The 15,877-nt window shown below is 38.4% G+C and overlaps 1 protein-coding gene across 5 annotated transcripts in view; it reads left to right on the top strand.

Annotated features, from left to right (window-relative positions):
• The window catches only part of CFH (complement factor H), a 223,717-nt gene that overhangs the window by 166,225 nt on the left and 41,615 nt on the right, over positions 1-15,877 (top strand). For 3 of the 5 annotated variants that reach the window (XM_042925935.1, XM_042925936.1, XM_042925937.1), the window contains exons 8-9: positions 12,324-12,518; positions 13,174-13,350. The exons of the other annotated variants lie outside the window; for them this stretch is intronic. In XM_042925935.1, coding sequence (XP_042781869.1) covers positions 12,324-12,518; positions 13,174-13,350 — 372 coding nt within the window. The remainder of the gene's footprint in view (positions 1-12,323; positions 12,519-13,173; positions 13,351-15,877) is intronic. 5 annotated transcript variants of the gene reach the window in all.

The raw sequence follows: 15,877 nt of genomic DNA, 5'->3' as shown, positions 1-15,877 counted from the left end.
TAGTGACAGATTTATTTCTTCCTTTCTTGAATGGATGCCTTTTCTTTCTTTTTCTGCCTAAGTACTCTAGTTAGGACTTCCAGTACTAAGTTGTTGAATAGAAGTGGTGAGAGTGGGCATTCTAATCTTGGTCCTGATCTTCATTATTAAGTATAAAGTTTGTGTGGAGTGGTCATATATAGCTTTATCACAATGCAATATGTTCACTCTACATCCACTATGTTGAGAGTTTGATCGTAAAAAATGTAGAATTTTATCAAATGCTTTTTGTACATCTATTGAGATGATCATGTGATTTTTTTATTCCCTCATTTTATTAATGTGGTTTATCACACTGATTTGTGGGTGTTGAACCATCCTTGCATCCCTAGAATGAGTCCCCTACTTGATTAAAGTGTATCATCGTTTTAATGTATTATTGAATTCAGTTTGCTAATATTTTGTTGAAGATTTTTGCACCTAAGTCTTTTAGGTATTGGGCTGTAATTTTCTTTTCTCATGGTGTTTTTCTCGGGTTTTGATATCAGGATAATGCTGGCCTCATAAAACAAGTTGGAAGTAATCCCTCCTCTTCTATATTTTGGAAGAGTTAGAAAAGTATTGGGATCAATCCTTCTTTAAATGTTTGATAGAAATAACCAGTGAAGGCATCTGGTCTTAGACTTTAGTTTTTGTGAGGTTTTAGGCTACTGATTTAATCTCCTGACTAGTAATTAGTCTTTCAGATTTTCTATTTCTTCATGAGTTAGTCTTGGTAGGCCGTATGTTTTTATGAATTTATCCATCTCTTCTATGTTGTCCAATTTATTGTTGTATAATTGTTCATAGTAGTCTCTTATGGCCTTTATATTTCTCTGGTATCAATTGTACATCTCCTCTTTCATTTCTGATAATATATAGGTAGGTGTGTGTGTGTGTGTGTGTGTGTGTGTGTGTGTGTGTGTTTGTATACACACACATACACGCGCATATCTGAGTTTTCTCTTTTTTCTTGGTGAGTCTAATTAATGGCTTGTCAATTTTGTTTATCTTTTCAAAATTCTGCCTTTAGTGTTATTCATCTTATTGGTATTTCTATTGATATTTTCTATTTTTTAAGCCTTTATTTCATTCATTTCCACTCTGATCTTTGTCATTTCCTGCCTTCTATTAACTTTCGGTTTTGTTTGTTCTTCATTTTCTAGCTCCTTGAGATGTAAAATTGGTTCATTTGAGGTTTCTTCTTGATGTAAGCATGTACTATGATAACTGCTTTTGCTGGATTTCATAAGTTTTGATATGTTGTATTTCCATTTTCATTTGTCTCTTGGTAGTTTTGATCCTCTTTTACTTTTTTTTTAAATTTGACCCTTTCAGTAGCATGTTGTTTAATCTCCACGTATTTGTGGATTTCCCAGTTTTATTCCTGAAATTGATTTATTAGTTTCATACCATTGTTCTCAGAAGAGCTATTTGATATGATTTCAGTCTTCTTAGTGTTAAGACTTGTTTTGTGGTATAACGTATGTCTGTCATAAAGAAGGTTCCATGTATGCTTGATAAGACGGTGTGTTCTGTTAGTTTTATATGGATATTCTGCATATGTCTGGTAAGTACATATGGTGTAACATCACAACGTCAATGTCTCCTTATTGATTTTTTCCTCGATGATCTATCCATTGATGAAAGTGGGAGTATTAATTATTTATTACTGTCTATTTTCCCTTTATTTCTGTTAATATTTGCTCTACATTTTAGGTGCTCTTATGTTGGCTGCTTAAAATTTACAGGTATTATATTCTCTTATGGGATGAACCCCTTTATGTAATGCCCAACTTTGTCTTTTATTACAGTCTTTGTGTTAAAACGTCTATTTGTCCTATATAAATATAGGTACACTAGCTTTTGTGTTTTTATTGTTTTTTGTTTTTGTTTTTGTTTTTTTTTGAGCGAGGGAGAGAGAGCACAAGCAGGGGAGAGAGAGAGAGAGAGAGAGAGAGAGAGAGAGAGAGAGAGAGAGAGAGAGAGAGAATTGTAAGCAGGCTCCATGCCCAGAGTGGATCCTGACATGCAACTTGATCTCACAGCTGTGTATCATGACCTGCAGTAAAATTGAAGGTCGGGTGCTTAACTGACTGAGCCACTGTTTTGTTTTCATTTGCATGGAATATCTTTTTCTATCCCCTCACTTTAAGTCTATGTGTCCTTATTTCTGAACTGAGTCTCTTGTAGGCAGCATATAGATGGGTCCTTTTTTTTTTTTTTTTAATCTATTCAGCCATGCTATATCTTTTGATTGGAGTATTTAGTACATTTACGTTTAAAGTAATTATTGATAGGAGTGTACTTATTGCCATTTTGTTAGTTGTTTTCCCATTTTTTGTAATTCCTTTTGTCCTTTCTTCTTCTCTTGCTGTATTTCTTTGTGATTTATTTTCTGCAGTAGTATGCCTAGATTTCTTTCTCTTTAATTTTTGTGCATCTACCAAAAGTTTTTGCTTTGTGATTACCACAAGGCTTCCATAAAACAATTTGTATTTATAATAGTCTACTTTAACTTGAAAAGAACCTAACTTTCATTGTGTTCTAATGCTCTACCTTTTCACTCCTCCCATGTTTTTATTTTTGATGTCACAATTTACATGTTTTGTGTATTTTTTAATGAATTATTTTAGTTATACTTATTTTTACTTCTTTTGCCTTTTTAACCTTCCTACTAACTTTATAATTGACTAACCCACCACCTTTACATTAGATTATTTTGAATTTTACTATATATTTACCTTTACAAATGAGATTTATATGTTTTCCTGTTACTAATTAGCACCCTTTTACCTCAACTTAAAGAATTCCTGTTAACAGTTCTCATAATGCTGGTCTCATGGTGATTAACTTCTTTAGCTTTTGCTTGTCTGGAAAACTTTTTCTCTCTGTGTACCAAGTTGTTTTCCTCTTGCTGCTTTTCAGATTCTTTCTCTGTCTTTAACTTTTGACATTTTTTTTTAATTTTTTTTTTTTTTAACGTTTATTTATTTTTGAGACAGAGAGAGACACAGAGCATGAACAGGGGAGGGGCAGAGAGAGAGGGAGACACAGAATCTGAAATGGGCTCCAGGCTCTGAGCTGTCGGCACAGAGCCCGACGTGGGGCTCGAACTCACTGACCGTGAGATCATGACCTGAGCCGAAGTCGGACGCTTAACCGACTGAGCCACCCAGGCGCCCCTAACTTTTGACATTTTAACTATAACGTGCATTGGTGTGGGTTTCTTTGAGTTCATCATTTTTGCAACTCTATAGGCTTCCTGTATCTATATGTCTATTTTCTTTCCCAGGATAGGGAAATTTTCAGTCACTATTTTTTCAAAGAAGTTTCCTGCCCCTTTCTTCTTCTGGAACTCCTATAGTGTAAATGTTGGTCTGCTGAGGTTGTCCCATCAGTGTCCATCAGTGTAAAGTCTTTATACATTTTTATTCTTCTTTCTTTGTGCTGGTTTGATTGAGTGAGTTCTCCCAGCCTGCCTTTAAGTTACTGATCCTTTTTTCTACTTCCTCTAGGCTGCTGTTGAAACACTTTATTGTATTTTTCAGTACGATTATTGTATTCTTCAGCTCTGTGACTTCTACTTGGTACTTTCTTATATTTTCTCTTTGTTGAAATACTCCCTATGCTTACCCATTCTTCTCCTTATCTTAGTGAGGATCTTTATAACCATTATTTTTAACTCTTTATCACTTATTTTAAGGTAAATCACTTATTTTCATGCAGTTAAAGGCTTTTTTTCTGTGTTTTTATCTTGTTCTTTCAGTTTTAACGTATTCCTCTTTTTCTTAATTTTCCTTGATTCTCTGTGGTTGGCTTCTGTGCATTAGAAAAAATAGCCACCTCTGCTAGTCTTGAAGGAATGGGGTCACTTAGGAGATAATCATTATTGTTCAACCCTAGCCTAGTTCATGGATGTCTCGCAAGTCTTGTGATTGTATAATTAGCCAGTATTATTTTTAGTGTCTCCCAGTAGTTGAGAGTTTGTCAAGACCTGACAGTGTCCCAGAAGGAAGGGTCTCAGTCAGCACCTAGATTCAGGCTGATTGGAAGGCAGGCCCTCAGGCAGCAAAGGTTAAAGTATGCACATATACCCCTTTCAAGGGAAGACTGGGAGATGTCCGCTCCTTCTGAACTGAGCAATGGAGTGATAGCCAGTTCAGAACTGTTTCTTTTATCTGCCATCATCTCTTTGAATTCATGAACACAAGCCCTGGAGGCCACCGAGGCAGGAGATCAAGGGGCAATACCTGGACATCTATCACAAAGCCCAGGGCACCAGATGCAAAAACTGGGCACCAGATGTGTGTATAAGCACCCTTCTAGGAGATACCAACACTCTGGAATGCAGCAAAAACATAACTGTGGTCTCTGGAGATCTCTGGAGAGGATTACAGTTGGCCCTTAGTTGTCTGTTGAGTGAAAAGCCTGTTTCTCAGGCCTCACCTATGAAGATAGGCTAATAGGCCTCTTTCACATAAAACATATATTCTTTAGTCTCCTACCTCTCTTCTGTGCACTGGGTGGTATCTGGTTGAGAACTTTCTCCATTTGTGACAGTCCTGTGGGACCCACAATCATAAGCATAGCTGGTCACCAGAGCCAGGCAGTCTAGAGGTAAACCCTGGCTGGCTGACACAGAAGCCAGGGTGCCATAGAAAAGTATAAGCTCCATTCCTAGAGATACCTTTGACCTAGAGGGAAGCAGAGGAATATCACAAAGATGGCCTCCAGTGGCTTCTGTCCCCAGAGAACACCTAAGTAGAACCCTAGATGTGTGCCAAACCAGAAGTCTGCTCCTCAAGCCAAAACTACAGGAAAGGCCAACAGGCATTTCGTAGAAATATTGAGATTATAGTTCAGTCTGTAGCTATAGTGTGCCTTTGGTGTGGTTGCTAGCCCTGAACTGTCTCTGCATTTCTTACAATCGCATGGGGCCCGTGAATACAAACCCCCCCCGGCCATCAGATCAAGGAATGACCCCTGGGTGGCTGCCACATAATCCAGTGCAACAGAGGTAGAAACTGGGGCACCAGATCTTTGTCCAGATTTCCCTCTAAGAGTTACCAGTGCCCTGCAGTACAGCAGAAGGAGGACCTGAAGATAGTGCCTATCCTCCAAGTTCCCTATAGAGGATTATGGTTGGCCCTCAGTTGTCTGTTTAATTAGAAGTCTGCCCCTTAGGCCTCAGCAAAAAAGATTAATCTCATAGGACTTTAACAGAAAAAGATAGGTGCTTCAGTCTGTGGTGCTCTCCTGTGCCCTGAGAGTGGTGGCCTGTTAATAAGTCTTTCTTTATTTGTTACAGTCCTGTAGGACCCACTAGCCACCATAGCCATATGATTTAGCGGTATCTCCTGGGTGGCAGCTGTAAAACTCAGAGGGTGTCTGAGGAGAACATAAGCTCGTTTCCTAGAGATACCAGTGAGCTGAAAAGAGGCAAGGGAGAGTATAAAGATGGTGCCTGCTGGAGTCTATCTTTGAGGAGAGTTTTAGTAAGCCCCTAGATGTGTTTTAAATTAAATGCTTACCCCTCAGAGCGGAGCCTTAAGGTAGGCAAATAAGTCTCTTTCACAGAAAGTCTGGGCACTTTTCAGGTGGCTTCCTCTATCCTGGACCCTGGGGTGGGTGAGTCCATGACTGTGGACCCTTTAAGAGCTGTTTCTCACTTAGCTGTAGCTTGTGGGTCCTTGTGGACACAAGCCCTGTTGGCTTTCAAAGCTAGATGCTTTGGGGGCTTGTCTGTCAGGTGTAGATATTAAAATCGGGGTGCCAGATGTAAGGCTCAGACACTTCACTCCTCAGGGAGAAGCTTGGGGTTTTGAATTCCCTCCCAATTGTGGGTCATCATGCTGGGGATGAGGTTTAGGGTCAGATTGTATCTGTTTCTTCTATCCACTTTGATGTGAGCTTTTTCTCATTTGCCCAGTGTGTAGGAATCACTCAGCTAGTTTTTAGAGGGTTTCTTTTTTTTTTTTCAGACAAAATTATTCTGTATATAACTGTAGATTCAGTGTGTCCAAGGGAAGAGGTGTGTTCAGGATCTCTTACATCTCCATCTTGAACCACTTCCATAAGGAAAATATTTAATCGTGTTTATGGTGGGTTATGGAAATGGTAGATCAGCCCACCTGGATCTGGATCTCACCAAGTTTATTCCAGAAGGGGCCTTATGAAGTTCTTGTGGACAAGATGGGGAAATTGACCAGTTAGATGGTTTATGAGAGTGTTTGAAATTTCGTTAAGTAAACTTACCTGAGTATCAGATTCAGGACTTTGTTCTCAAGCCTATTTCATTACTCCTTTGTGTTATCAGATAGTTTAATGATTTAGGGGAAACACAGTACAAATTCACAAGTGGAATTGTTCAGGGGGTCATGACAGTGAATCTGCATTAGCACAGATTCATCATTCAAAAAGGATTCTCTGTGCTAGGCTGAATCTAATAACGTGACATTTAGTAGTGATCCTGGGTTTAGGTCAAAGGAATCAGATGTACAAGTACAGACAGATTAGAAAGAGTTTTAAAAATTGGTGAATATTTTAATCAATTTTGAGATCAGTTTGAGTCAAAACTATGACAGAACCACCACTACTGTTAATGAGACCACACCCTGTATTGATAGAAATCCAAGGTAGAATGAGGCTGTTCTAAATTTTGCCCATCCCAGTGCTGCTCAGACCATATATGAAATACTATATTTGCTTCGGAGATGACCTTCTAAAAGCATAAAACATATTTAAGTGTACCCAGATGAAAGAAAACAGCAAAGAGATTCAAGCCTGTCATAATAATAATACCTACTTTAATTTTACCCCCTTTGTATAACTTTTGAAAAAAAATCTCAGTGGAGTGTTTGCTTTAATTAATATCCTTTTTTTTTTTTTTTTAATTATTGGCAAGTCAGCTGACATACAGAGTAGTCTTGGCTTCAGGAGTAGATTCCCTTGATTCATCACTTACATTTTCATCCTGACAAGTGCCCTCCTCAATGCCCATCACCCATTTTCCCCATCTTTCCAGCCCCCCACCGCCATCAACGCTCAGTTTGTTCTATTTAAGAGCCTCTTAGAATTTGCCTCCCTTTCTGTTTGTATTTTTTTTCCTTCCGTTCCCCTATGGTCACCTGAAAAGTTTCTCAAATTCCACATATGAGTGAAATATATAATATTTGTCTTTCTCTGACTGAGTTATTGCACTTAGCATAATACCTTCCACTTCCATCCACATTGTTGGAAGTGGCAAGATTTCATTCTTTTTCATCCCCAAATAGTATTTCAATATATATAAATATACCACATCTTCTTTGGATAAAGAAGCAGTTGATGGACATTTGGCCTCTTGCCATAATTTGGCTATTGTTGATAGTGCTGCTATAAACATTGGGGTGCTTGTGCCCCTTCAAAACAGCCCTCCTGTTTCCTTTGGATAAATTCCTAGTAGTGCTATTGCTGGGTCGTAAGGTAATTCTATTTTTAATTTTTTGAGGAACCTCCACACTGTTTCCAGAGCAGCTTCACCAGTTTGCATTCCCACCAATAGTGCAAGAGGGTTACCTTTTCTCCACATCCTTGCCAACATCTGTTGTTTCCTGAGTTGTTAATTTTAGACACTCTGGTGGGAGGTGGTATCTCAATGTGGTTTTGATTTGTATTCCCCGGATGATGAGCAATGTTGGACATCTTTTCATGTGTTTATTTGCCATTTGGATATCTTCTTTGGAAAAGTATTCATTTTTTCTGCCCTTTTTTTGTGTTTCAGATGTTCAGTTTGGTAAGTTCTTTATAGGTTTTTGATACTAACACTTTATCTGGTATGCCATTTGGAAATACCTTCCCCTTTCCATTGGTTGCCTTTTAGTTTTATTGATTGTTTCCCTTGCTGTGCAGAAGCTTTTTATCTTGATGAGGTCCCAATAGTTCATTTTTGCTTTTATTTCCTTGCCTTTTGAGACATGTCAAGTAAGAAGTTGCTGCGGCCAAAGTAAAAAAGGCTCCTGCTTGTTTTCTCTTGCAGGATTTTGATGGTTTCCTATCTCACATTTAGGATTTTCATCCATTTTTAGTTTATTTTTGTGTATGGTTTAAGACAGTGGTCCAGTTTCATACCTCTGCCTGTTGCTATCCACTTTTCCCAATTCGTTTTCCTAAAGAGACTGTCTTCTTTCCATTGGATACTCTTCCCTGCTTTTTTGAAGATTAATTAGCCATATATGTGTGGGTCCATTTCTCGGTTCTCTATTCTGTGCCATTAGTCTATGTGTCTGTTTTTGTGCCAACATCATATTGTCTTGATGATGACAGCTTTGTAATACAAGCTAAAGTCCGGGATTGTGATGCCTCCAGCTTTAGTTTTCTTTTTCAACATTTCTTTGGCTATTCAGGATCTTTTGTGGTTCCATACAAATTTTAGGATTGTTTGTTCTAGCTCTCTGGAGAGTGCTGGTGCTATTTTGATTGAAATTGCTAAAATGTGTAGATTGCTTTGGGTAGTATCAAATTTTAACAATATTTGTTCTTCTGATTCCTGAGCATGGAATGTTTTTCCATTTCAATGTGTCTTCTTCAATTTCTTTCATAAGCTTTCTGGTTTGTTTTTTTTTTTTCAGTGTACAGATCTTTTACCTCTTTGGTTAGGTTTATTCCTAGGTATTTTATCATTCTTGTTGCGTTTGTGAATGGGTTCAATTCCTTGATATCTCTTTCTCTTGCTTCATTATTGGTATATAGAATGCAACCAATTTCTGTACATTAATTTTGTATCCTGTGATTGTGCTGAATTCATGTATCAGCTCTAGCATTTTTTTTGGTGGGGTCTTGTGGGTTTTGCTTGTAGACTATCATGTCATCCACGAAGAGTGAACGTTTCACTTCTCTGCCAATTTGAATCCCTTTTATTTCATTTTGTTGTCTGATTGCTGAGGCTAACGATTCCAACACTATGTTAAACAACAGTGGTGAGAGTGGACATCCCTGGCGTATTCTTGATCTCCGGGGGAAAGCTCTCTGTTTTTCCCCATTGAGGATGATATTTACTGTGGGCATTTCATGTATGGCTTTTATGACGTTAGGGTATGTTCCTTCTATCCCAGCTTCCTTGAAGGTTTTTATTAAGAAAATGCTTTTTCTGCATCTATTGACGGGATCATATGGTTCTTATCCTTCTTCTTTTAAGGTAATATATCAAGTTGATTGAATTGCAAAAATTGAACCAGCCCTGCAGCCTAGGATGAATCCCACTTGATCATGTTGAATGATTCTTTTAATATACTGTTAAATTTGGTTTGCTAGTGTCTTGTTGAGAATTTTTGTACCCGTGTTCATCAGTACCATGTTCAGTACCATGATCAGTACCATGTTCATCAGATATTGGCCTGTAATTCTCCTTTTTAGTGGGTTCTTGTCAGTTTTGGAAATCAAAGTAATGCTGGCTTCGTATAATGATCCTGAAAACTTTTCTTTCATTTTATTTTTTGGAACAGCTTGAGAAGAATAGGTATTTAAGTGTCTGGTAGACTTCTCCTGGGAAGCCATCTGCCCTAGGACTCTTATTTGTTGGGCGATTTTTGATTACTGAGTCAATATCTTCTCTGCTTATGGTTTGTTCAAAGTTTCTATTTCTTCCCTTTTGAGTTTTGGTAGTGTGTGTGTGTCTATTACTCTTATGTGTCTACCCTTTTAGGTTAAGGCCCATTTGTCCCTAGAGGTGTTCAGAATTCTCTTTTCGTCTTTGTATTTTGCCAGTTTCACTATGATATGTCTTGGTGTTGACCTGTTTTTGTTGATTTTGAAGGGAGTTCTCTGTGCCTCTTGGACCTGGATGCCTGTTTCCTTGTCCAGATTAGGGAAGTTCTCAGCTGTGATTTGTTCAAATAAAATTTCTGCCCTTTTTCTCTCATTTCTTCTTCTAGAACTCCTATGATATAGATATTATTTCGTTTCATTGAATCACTTAGGTCTCTTATTGCCCTTTGTGGTCTAGTAATTTCCTTTCCATATCTCATTTGTAGCATTTCTTAAATCATTGTGTCTATTTCTTAGGTCTTTAATCCCTGCAGCAATAGATTCTCTGCTGTTGTCTATGCTTTTTTCAAGCCCAGCTATTAGTTGTATGACTGGTATTCTAAATTCTTGTTCAGATGTATTGTTTATATCTGGTTTGAGCAATTCTCTGGCTGTCTTCCTGGAATTTCTTTTCAGGAGAATTCTGTTTCATCACTTTTGCCAGGTTTGTGTCTCTTATGTGTTTTAATGGTTTGTTATCTGTCCTGCACCAACGAGAATTACTATATTAAAAAGGGGTCATACACTGGCCCAGGGCCTGGCGTTTCGGGAAGTGTTTTTAGAGTGTGTTGCGTGCACTCAGTTGTTGCGTCTTTGGCCGCTCTACCCCACTCGTCTGTCTTCTACAAAGCTTCTCCTTAGTCATACTGGTAGAATGTTTACACCATTGTTAGACAAATCAGAGAAACTATAAGGGTTAATCCAGTGAGAGCAAAAGGAAAATAAAGATGGAGATATAGAAAAGGTGTAAAAAAAATAGAATAAAAATGCCTGATTAAACAGACACAGAAACAGAGAAAGCAAAAAAAGAAAAAATACATATATATAATATATATTTTTTATAATATATATAATTTGTATTTATTAATTTATTATTTATTATTATATTGTTAATTTATTATTATTTATTATTAATTTATTAATATGTAACATAAATATATTTTTATATGTATAAAACATGTGTTATATATGTATATATATTGACCAAAAATCAAATCAGAAAGTTTAAGCCTGATTCCAGAGTAAAAAATGAAGAGGTAGAAAGAAAAATATAGAAAAGAGTAGAGAAGGAAAAACAAAGAAAAGAAAATGGCAACACAGTAATATATAATACCACAGGATAGTTGTCTACGCCATTAGATAAGTAGTTGCCATCCACTGAGGGGTGAGATTTTGTGTAAGCGGGTCGGCCTCCACAGGGGGCCACTATTCTGTTCCCTGAAGCCGCACCATGCTGGTGATGGGGAGAAAAATGGCAACACCCAAATCTCTCCTCCCCAGACTGGGTGTCTTAAACCATGCTGTTTAGGCAGCCCTCACAACGTAGCTCAGGCAGGTGGCTTGCCCTGTCCCACAGTTCCCCCATGCCTCTTAGGTGCTAGGCTGGGATTCAAAACCTGGTGTCTTAAAGGACCCAGCACCAGTTCTAGGATAGTGCTGCCCCACCCTGCCCATATGGCAGGCACATGCAGGGTCTTTTAACCTTGGGGAGGCGATATACACTCTTCCACAGTACTCAAGGGAGGGGACTATTCTCCCCACTGTGCCCCTGAGATGGGATACTACACTGGGGCTGGCTCCCCTCCCCACAAGTGCATGCACGTGGAAGCAGATTTCTTCCACAGGATGGCACACACTTTTGAAAACTGCAGTCTTCAGCTCCTAAGGCTGTTTGCAAAGTACGCTAGCAATCTCCCTAGATTTCTCATTTCTAGTCCGTGGTCTGGAGAGGTTTTCCTCTTGTCCTAACATACCACAATCCACAGTTTCTCTCTCTCCTTTTTGTCTCTCCACAGAGGGGGAACCCTTCCCTCCGGGCCCATAATGTTTTATCTCCCCCAATTCGCATAGACACACCTCTGTCCCGTCAAGCTGTCTCCCTCCACCTGTGCAGATTTTTCTGTCACTCTGCAGATAGATTTCCTGGGTGTTCCAGGTGTTCTGACCTCAATACAGCTGTTTGAGGGACGAGGGAAATCTTTGTCCCTCTACTTCTCCACCATCTTAACTCCTAATTGCTACACTTTGAAACACCTAATAGGTGGATAACCAAAGTTTTTCTGAAATCAGACCACCAGGGTTCAAATCTCTCCTTTACAATTTTACAACAATGTATTTAAGTTCTTTAAAACTTAATTCCTGCAAATCCAAACACTGAAGTTTGCCCAAGGTAGAATGATTGTTAAATGACACTCATATTTATGTATCATGATGAAATTCATCCAAGGATAAAGGGAAAAGAATCTAACTCGTCAAAAAGCAGTGGAGAAAAATACTAGAAGATAACTTAAAAGGAATAAGACTAAATGAACACTTGATCTCAATATTGAAAGCTTCAAAAATGTGGAAAAAATCTGAAATTTATAACTTTTCTTGTCCTAGAAAACCTGATGCGATTAATGAAATAATGCTAATAAAAGGATAGAATTCACCCATGAAACAATTCATTTTCGAGTTGATTTTTTATTAAGGCAAAACATTATTTATAATGGTTTTGTTTGTTTTGTTTTTCTTCCAAGGGAATCGTTGTGATTTTCCACAAATAAAACATGGTAGTCTATACTATGAAATTATCTATAGACGAGACTTTCCAGTACGTGTAGGAAAAAAATACTGGTATTCCTGTAAGACCAATTTTGTGACTGCTTCACAAGAGCCCTGGGAATATATTCATTGCACAAAAGAAGGATGGTCACCAGCAGTACCATGCCGCAGTAAGTCAACCGTTATAATTGTATATGTATAAATAGTTCACATCCTGGAGGGAGCAGACATGTAAGTGAGTACAATTAAGACTACTATGACAAAAAGAAGGCCAAGGGATGAATTTTATGAGCAAAAATACCAACATGAGGTTTTCCTTTTATAAGGAGCTCTTCCTAAAATCTTATTAGAGATAAAGTTAGAGGTTTTTTGAAAATACCTATATCATTTACCCATACCTTAATTATAAATACTGAAAGTAAATAGTATTGACTATTGATTTTTTTGTTTTTCAACATTTGGTATTAGCTTTATTTTTGGATACTTATGCATTACATTTTAAATGTTGTACAAATAATTTTTTTTTTAATTTTTTTTTTTTTAACGTTTATTTATTTTTGAGACAGAGAGAGACAGAGCATGAACGGGGGAGGGGCAGAGAGAGAGGGAGACACAGAATCGGAAGCAGGCTCCAGGCTCTGAGCCGTCAGCCCAGAGCCCGACGCGGGGCTGGAACTCACGGACCGCGAGATCGTGACCTGAACTGAAGTCGGCCGCCCAACTGACTGAGCCACCCAGGCGCCCCTACAAATAGTTTTTAATTTGCTATTTTCACTGAATTTATGGGTTTAAAAATTTTTTGTTTATTATTTTTATGATTTTTAGGACAATGTATTTTCAATCATTTGAAAAATGGAGATAACCCAAAACAAGAAGTAAAATACATACAAGGTGAATCTGTAAGAGTTAACTGCCATGCTGGCTACAGTCTTCAAAATGAGCAGACTGTGATGACCTGTACAGAGGGTGGCTGGTTCCCTCCTCCCGAGTGCATTCTTCTCAGTAAGTAAATGGTCTCAGATCTCAGTATATTTATGGTTTTCTAACCCTCATCTATATTAACTGTGACAAAATATTTATATCAACTTTCTTATTTCCACCAATGAATCTACTTAGTTTTATTTTTTCCAAGAATGTGTGAGTGGATATACACATTTTTGGTACATATATATAGCAAAATAAATGTCTAATAATAGGCATTAGTCAAGAAAACAGTAATGGAACTACAAAGAAGTAACCTGTATTAATAGGGTGACACCAGCAATGGAAGGAGGAAGATGTGACAGAGTAGGGGGATCCTAGGCTTGCCTCATCCCATAAGGATAACTATCAAATCATCCTAAATACCCCCGAGATTGACCTGAAGACTGGCAGAACAGATTCCACAATTAAAGATACAGAATAGGCCACATTGGAGAAGTAAGATGTACAGAGATGCAGGTTTCTCTCCCAAACTGAGAAGAAATGGACTGTGGCCACTGAGGTGGTAAGGGAGTAGTGGTCACAGAGAGGGTGAAAGGCAGACTGACACACAGAGGAACACACAGGAAAAACAAATCCCCATAGAAATTAGCTTGGAAAGGGAGAGGGGACAAATTTTGTGAGTTCCTGCAACCAGTGAGGCTTAAAGCCTGGGGTTTGAAAGGTCAGTGTGCTTGGGTCTGGAAGAGATCAAAGGGCATTGGGACTGCTCTTGGAGATAAGGCAAGCAAAGAGCCTGTGGACATACAGCATGGAAACAGCAATCTGATGAGCACTTGGAGCACACAGTGGGGAGGTTATTTGCTCATCCTGGAGCATGTTGCAGAAAGGGAGCATTCACAGAGACCCCTCTGGAAACAAAGGAACTGGCAGGTGCCATTTCCCTCTCCCACCCTTCAACATTAACACAGGGTCAACTGTGGGAACCAGCTCAGGGCTCACACTTGCTATCTTACTTGCTTACACCAAGCCCTATGTCCCTATGCTCTGGTGGAACCACCTTTCCCGGTCACACTTGCCTCAGTCCCAGAGCAGGCAGCCCCCAGCCACAAAAGACCAGATCAAATCCCAGCCCAAACTACATCTCCCAACTTGGGAGGTTTTTTGTTTGTTTGTTTGTTTGTTTGTTTTGTTTATTTGTTTCTGGCAGGGGGCAGGGAGGTGGGGCTGGATTCCAGCAGCAATGTTGAGAAGTCTCATTTCACAAGCAGACCAGAATACACCAAGTTAAAACTTACCACATTCAGGCAAGGAACCAAACACTGCCCACAACAGGCAAAGAGAGCCTCTGCAGATGAGTGACCGGAAAGATAAAGCAGTCAGGACACAACAACAGTGTGCACATAGCATATATTGGAGACACTCCCTGAAGTGCCAGGCCTGGGGAAACGGGGTCACAACACCTCAGGGCATGAGAGAACCTCTTTTTCATAAGGCCATTACCCTCAGGAACAGGAGAAGTAGCTGACTTTTTTAACACAGAAAAGTAAGCCAAGAAACTTAGACAAAATGAGAAAACAGAAGAAATTGTCCCAAATGCAAGAACAGTGCAATGCCACAGCCATGGATCTAAGTGAAACAGATATTAGTAAAATACCTAATAGAGAATTTAATGTAACAAATCTAAAGATACTGGACTTAAGAAAAAAAATCCAAGACATGGGTGAAACCCTTAATACAGAGATAAGGAATAACACAGCAGAGATAAAGGGCTCAATAAACAAAATCAGAAACACACTTGGTGGCATGAACAGCAGGCTGGAAGAAGGAGAGGAACAACATAATGGCCTAGAAGACAAAGCAACGGAAAGTTATCAAGCTGAACAAAAGAGAGAAAAGAATTATGCAAAAAGAGAATAGATTTATGGAACTCCATGACTCCATCAAACATAACAACATTCATTGTAGAGGAGTCCCAGAAGAAAAAGAAAGAAAAAAAAGGGACAGAAAATTTATTTGAAGAATTAATAGCAGAAAACTTCCCTAATCTGGGGGGGAGGAAACAGATATCCATATCCAGGAGGCACAGGGAACCCCCAAGAAAATAAACAAAAGCTAACCCACAGAAACATATATATTGTAATTAGATTGGCAAAACATAGGGGTATAGAAAAAAAATTTTAAAGCAGCAAGACAAAAAAAAAAAAAAAAAAAAAAATCCCATACAAGGGAAAACCCATAAGGCTCCTAGGGCATTTTTCAGCAGAAGCTGAAATAATAAAGGGGACAATCCAACAAAAAGATATAACGATTGTAAATGTTTATGCACCCAACATGTAAGCTCCCCTATACATAAAAGTTAATAACAAATAGAAAAGAACTAAACATTCATAAGTGATAGTAGCGGATTTTCACACTTCAGTTACATAAATGGACAAGATCATTTAAACAGATAATCAACAAGGAAACAACAGCTCTGAATGACACACTGGAACAGATGGATTTAACAGATATTTTGAGAACACTGCATCCTAAAACAGCAGAATACACAATCTTTTCAAGTGTATGTGGAACATTCTCCAGAATGGGACACATATTAGGACATAAA

This window comes from Panthera leo, chromosome F3 (genome assembly GCF_018350215.1).
Source record: "Panthera leo isolate Ple1 chromosome F3, P.leo_Ple1_pat1.1, whole genome shotgun sequence".
In the NCBI taxonomy this organism is placed as follows: Eukaryota; Metazoa; Chordata; class Mammalia; order Carnivora; family Felidae; genus Panthera; species Panthera leo.
The sequence above is the reverse complement of the archived record's forward strand: the minus strand, read 5'-3'. Positions and strand labels throughout refer to the sequence as shown.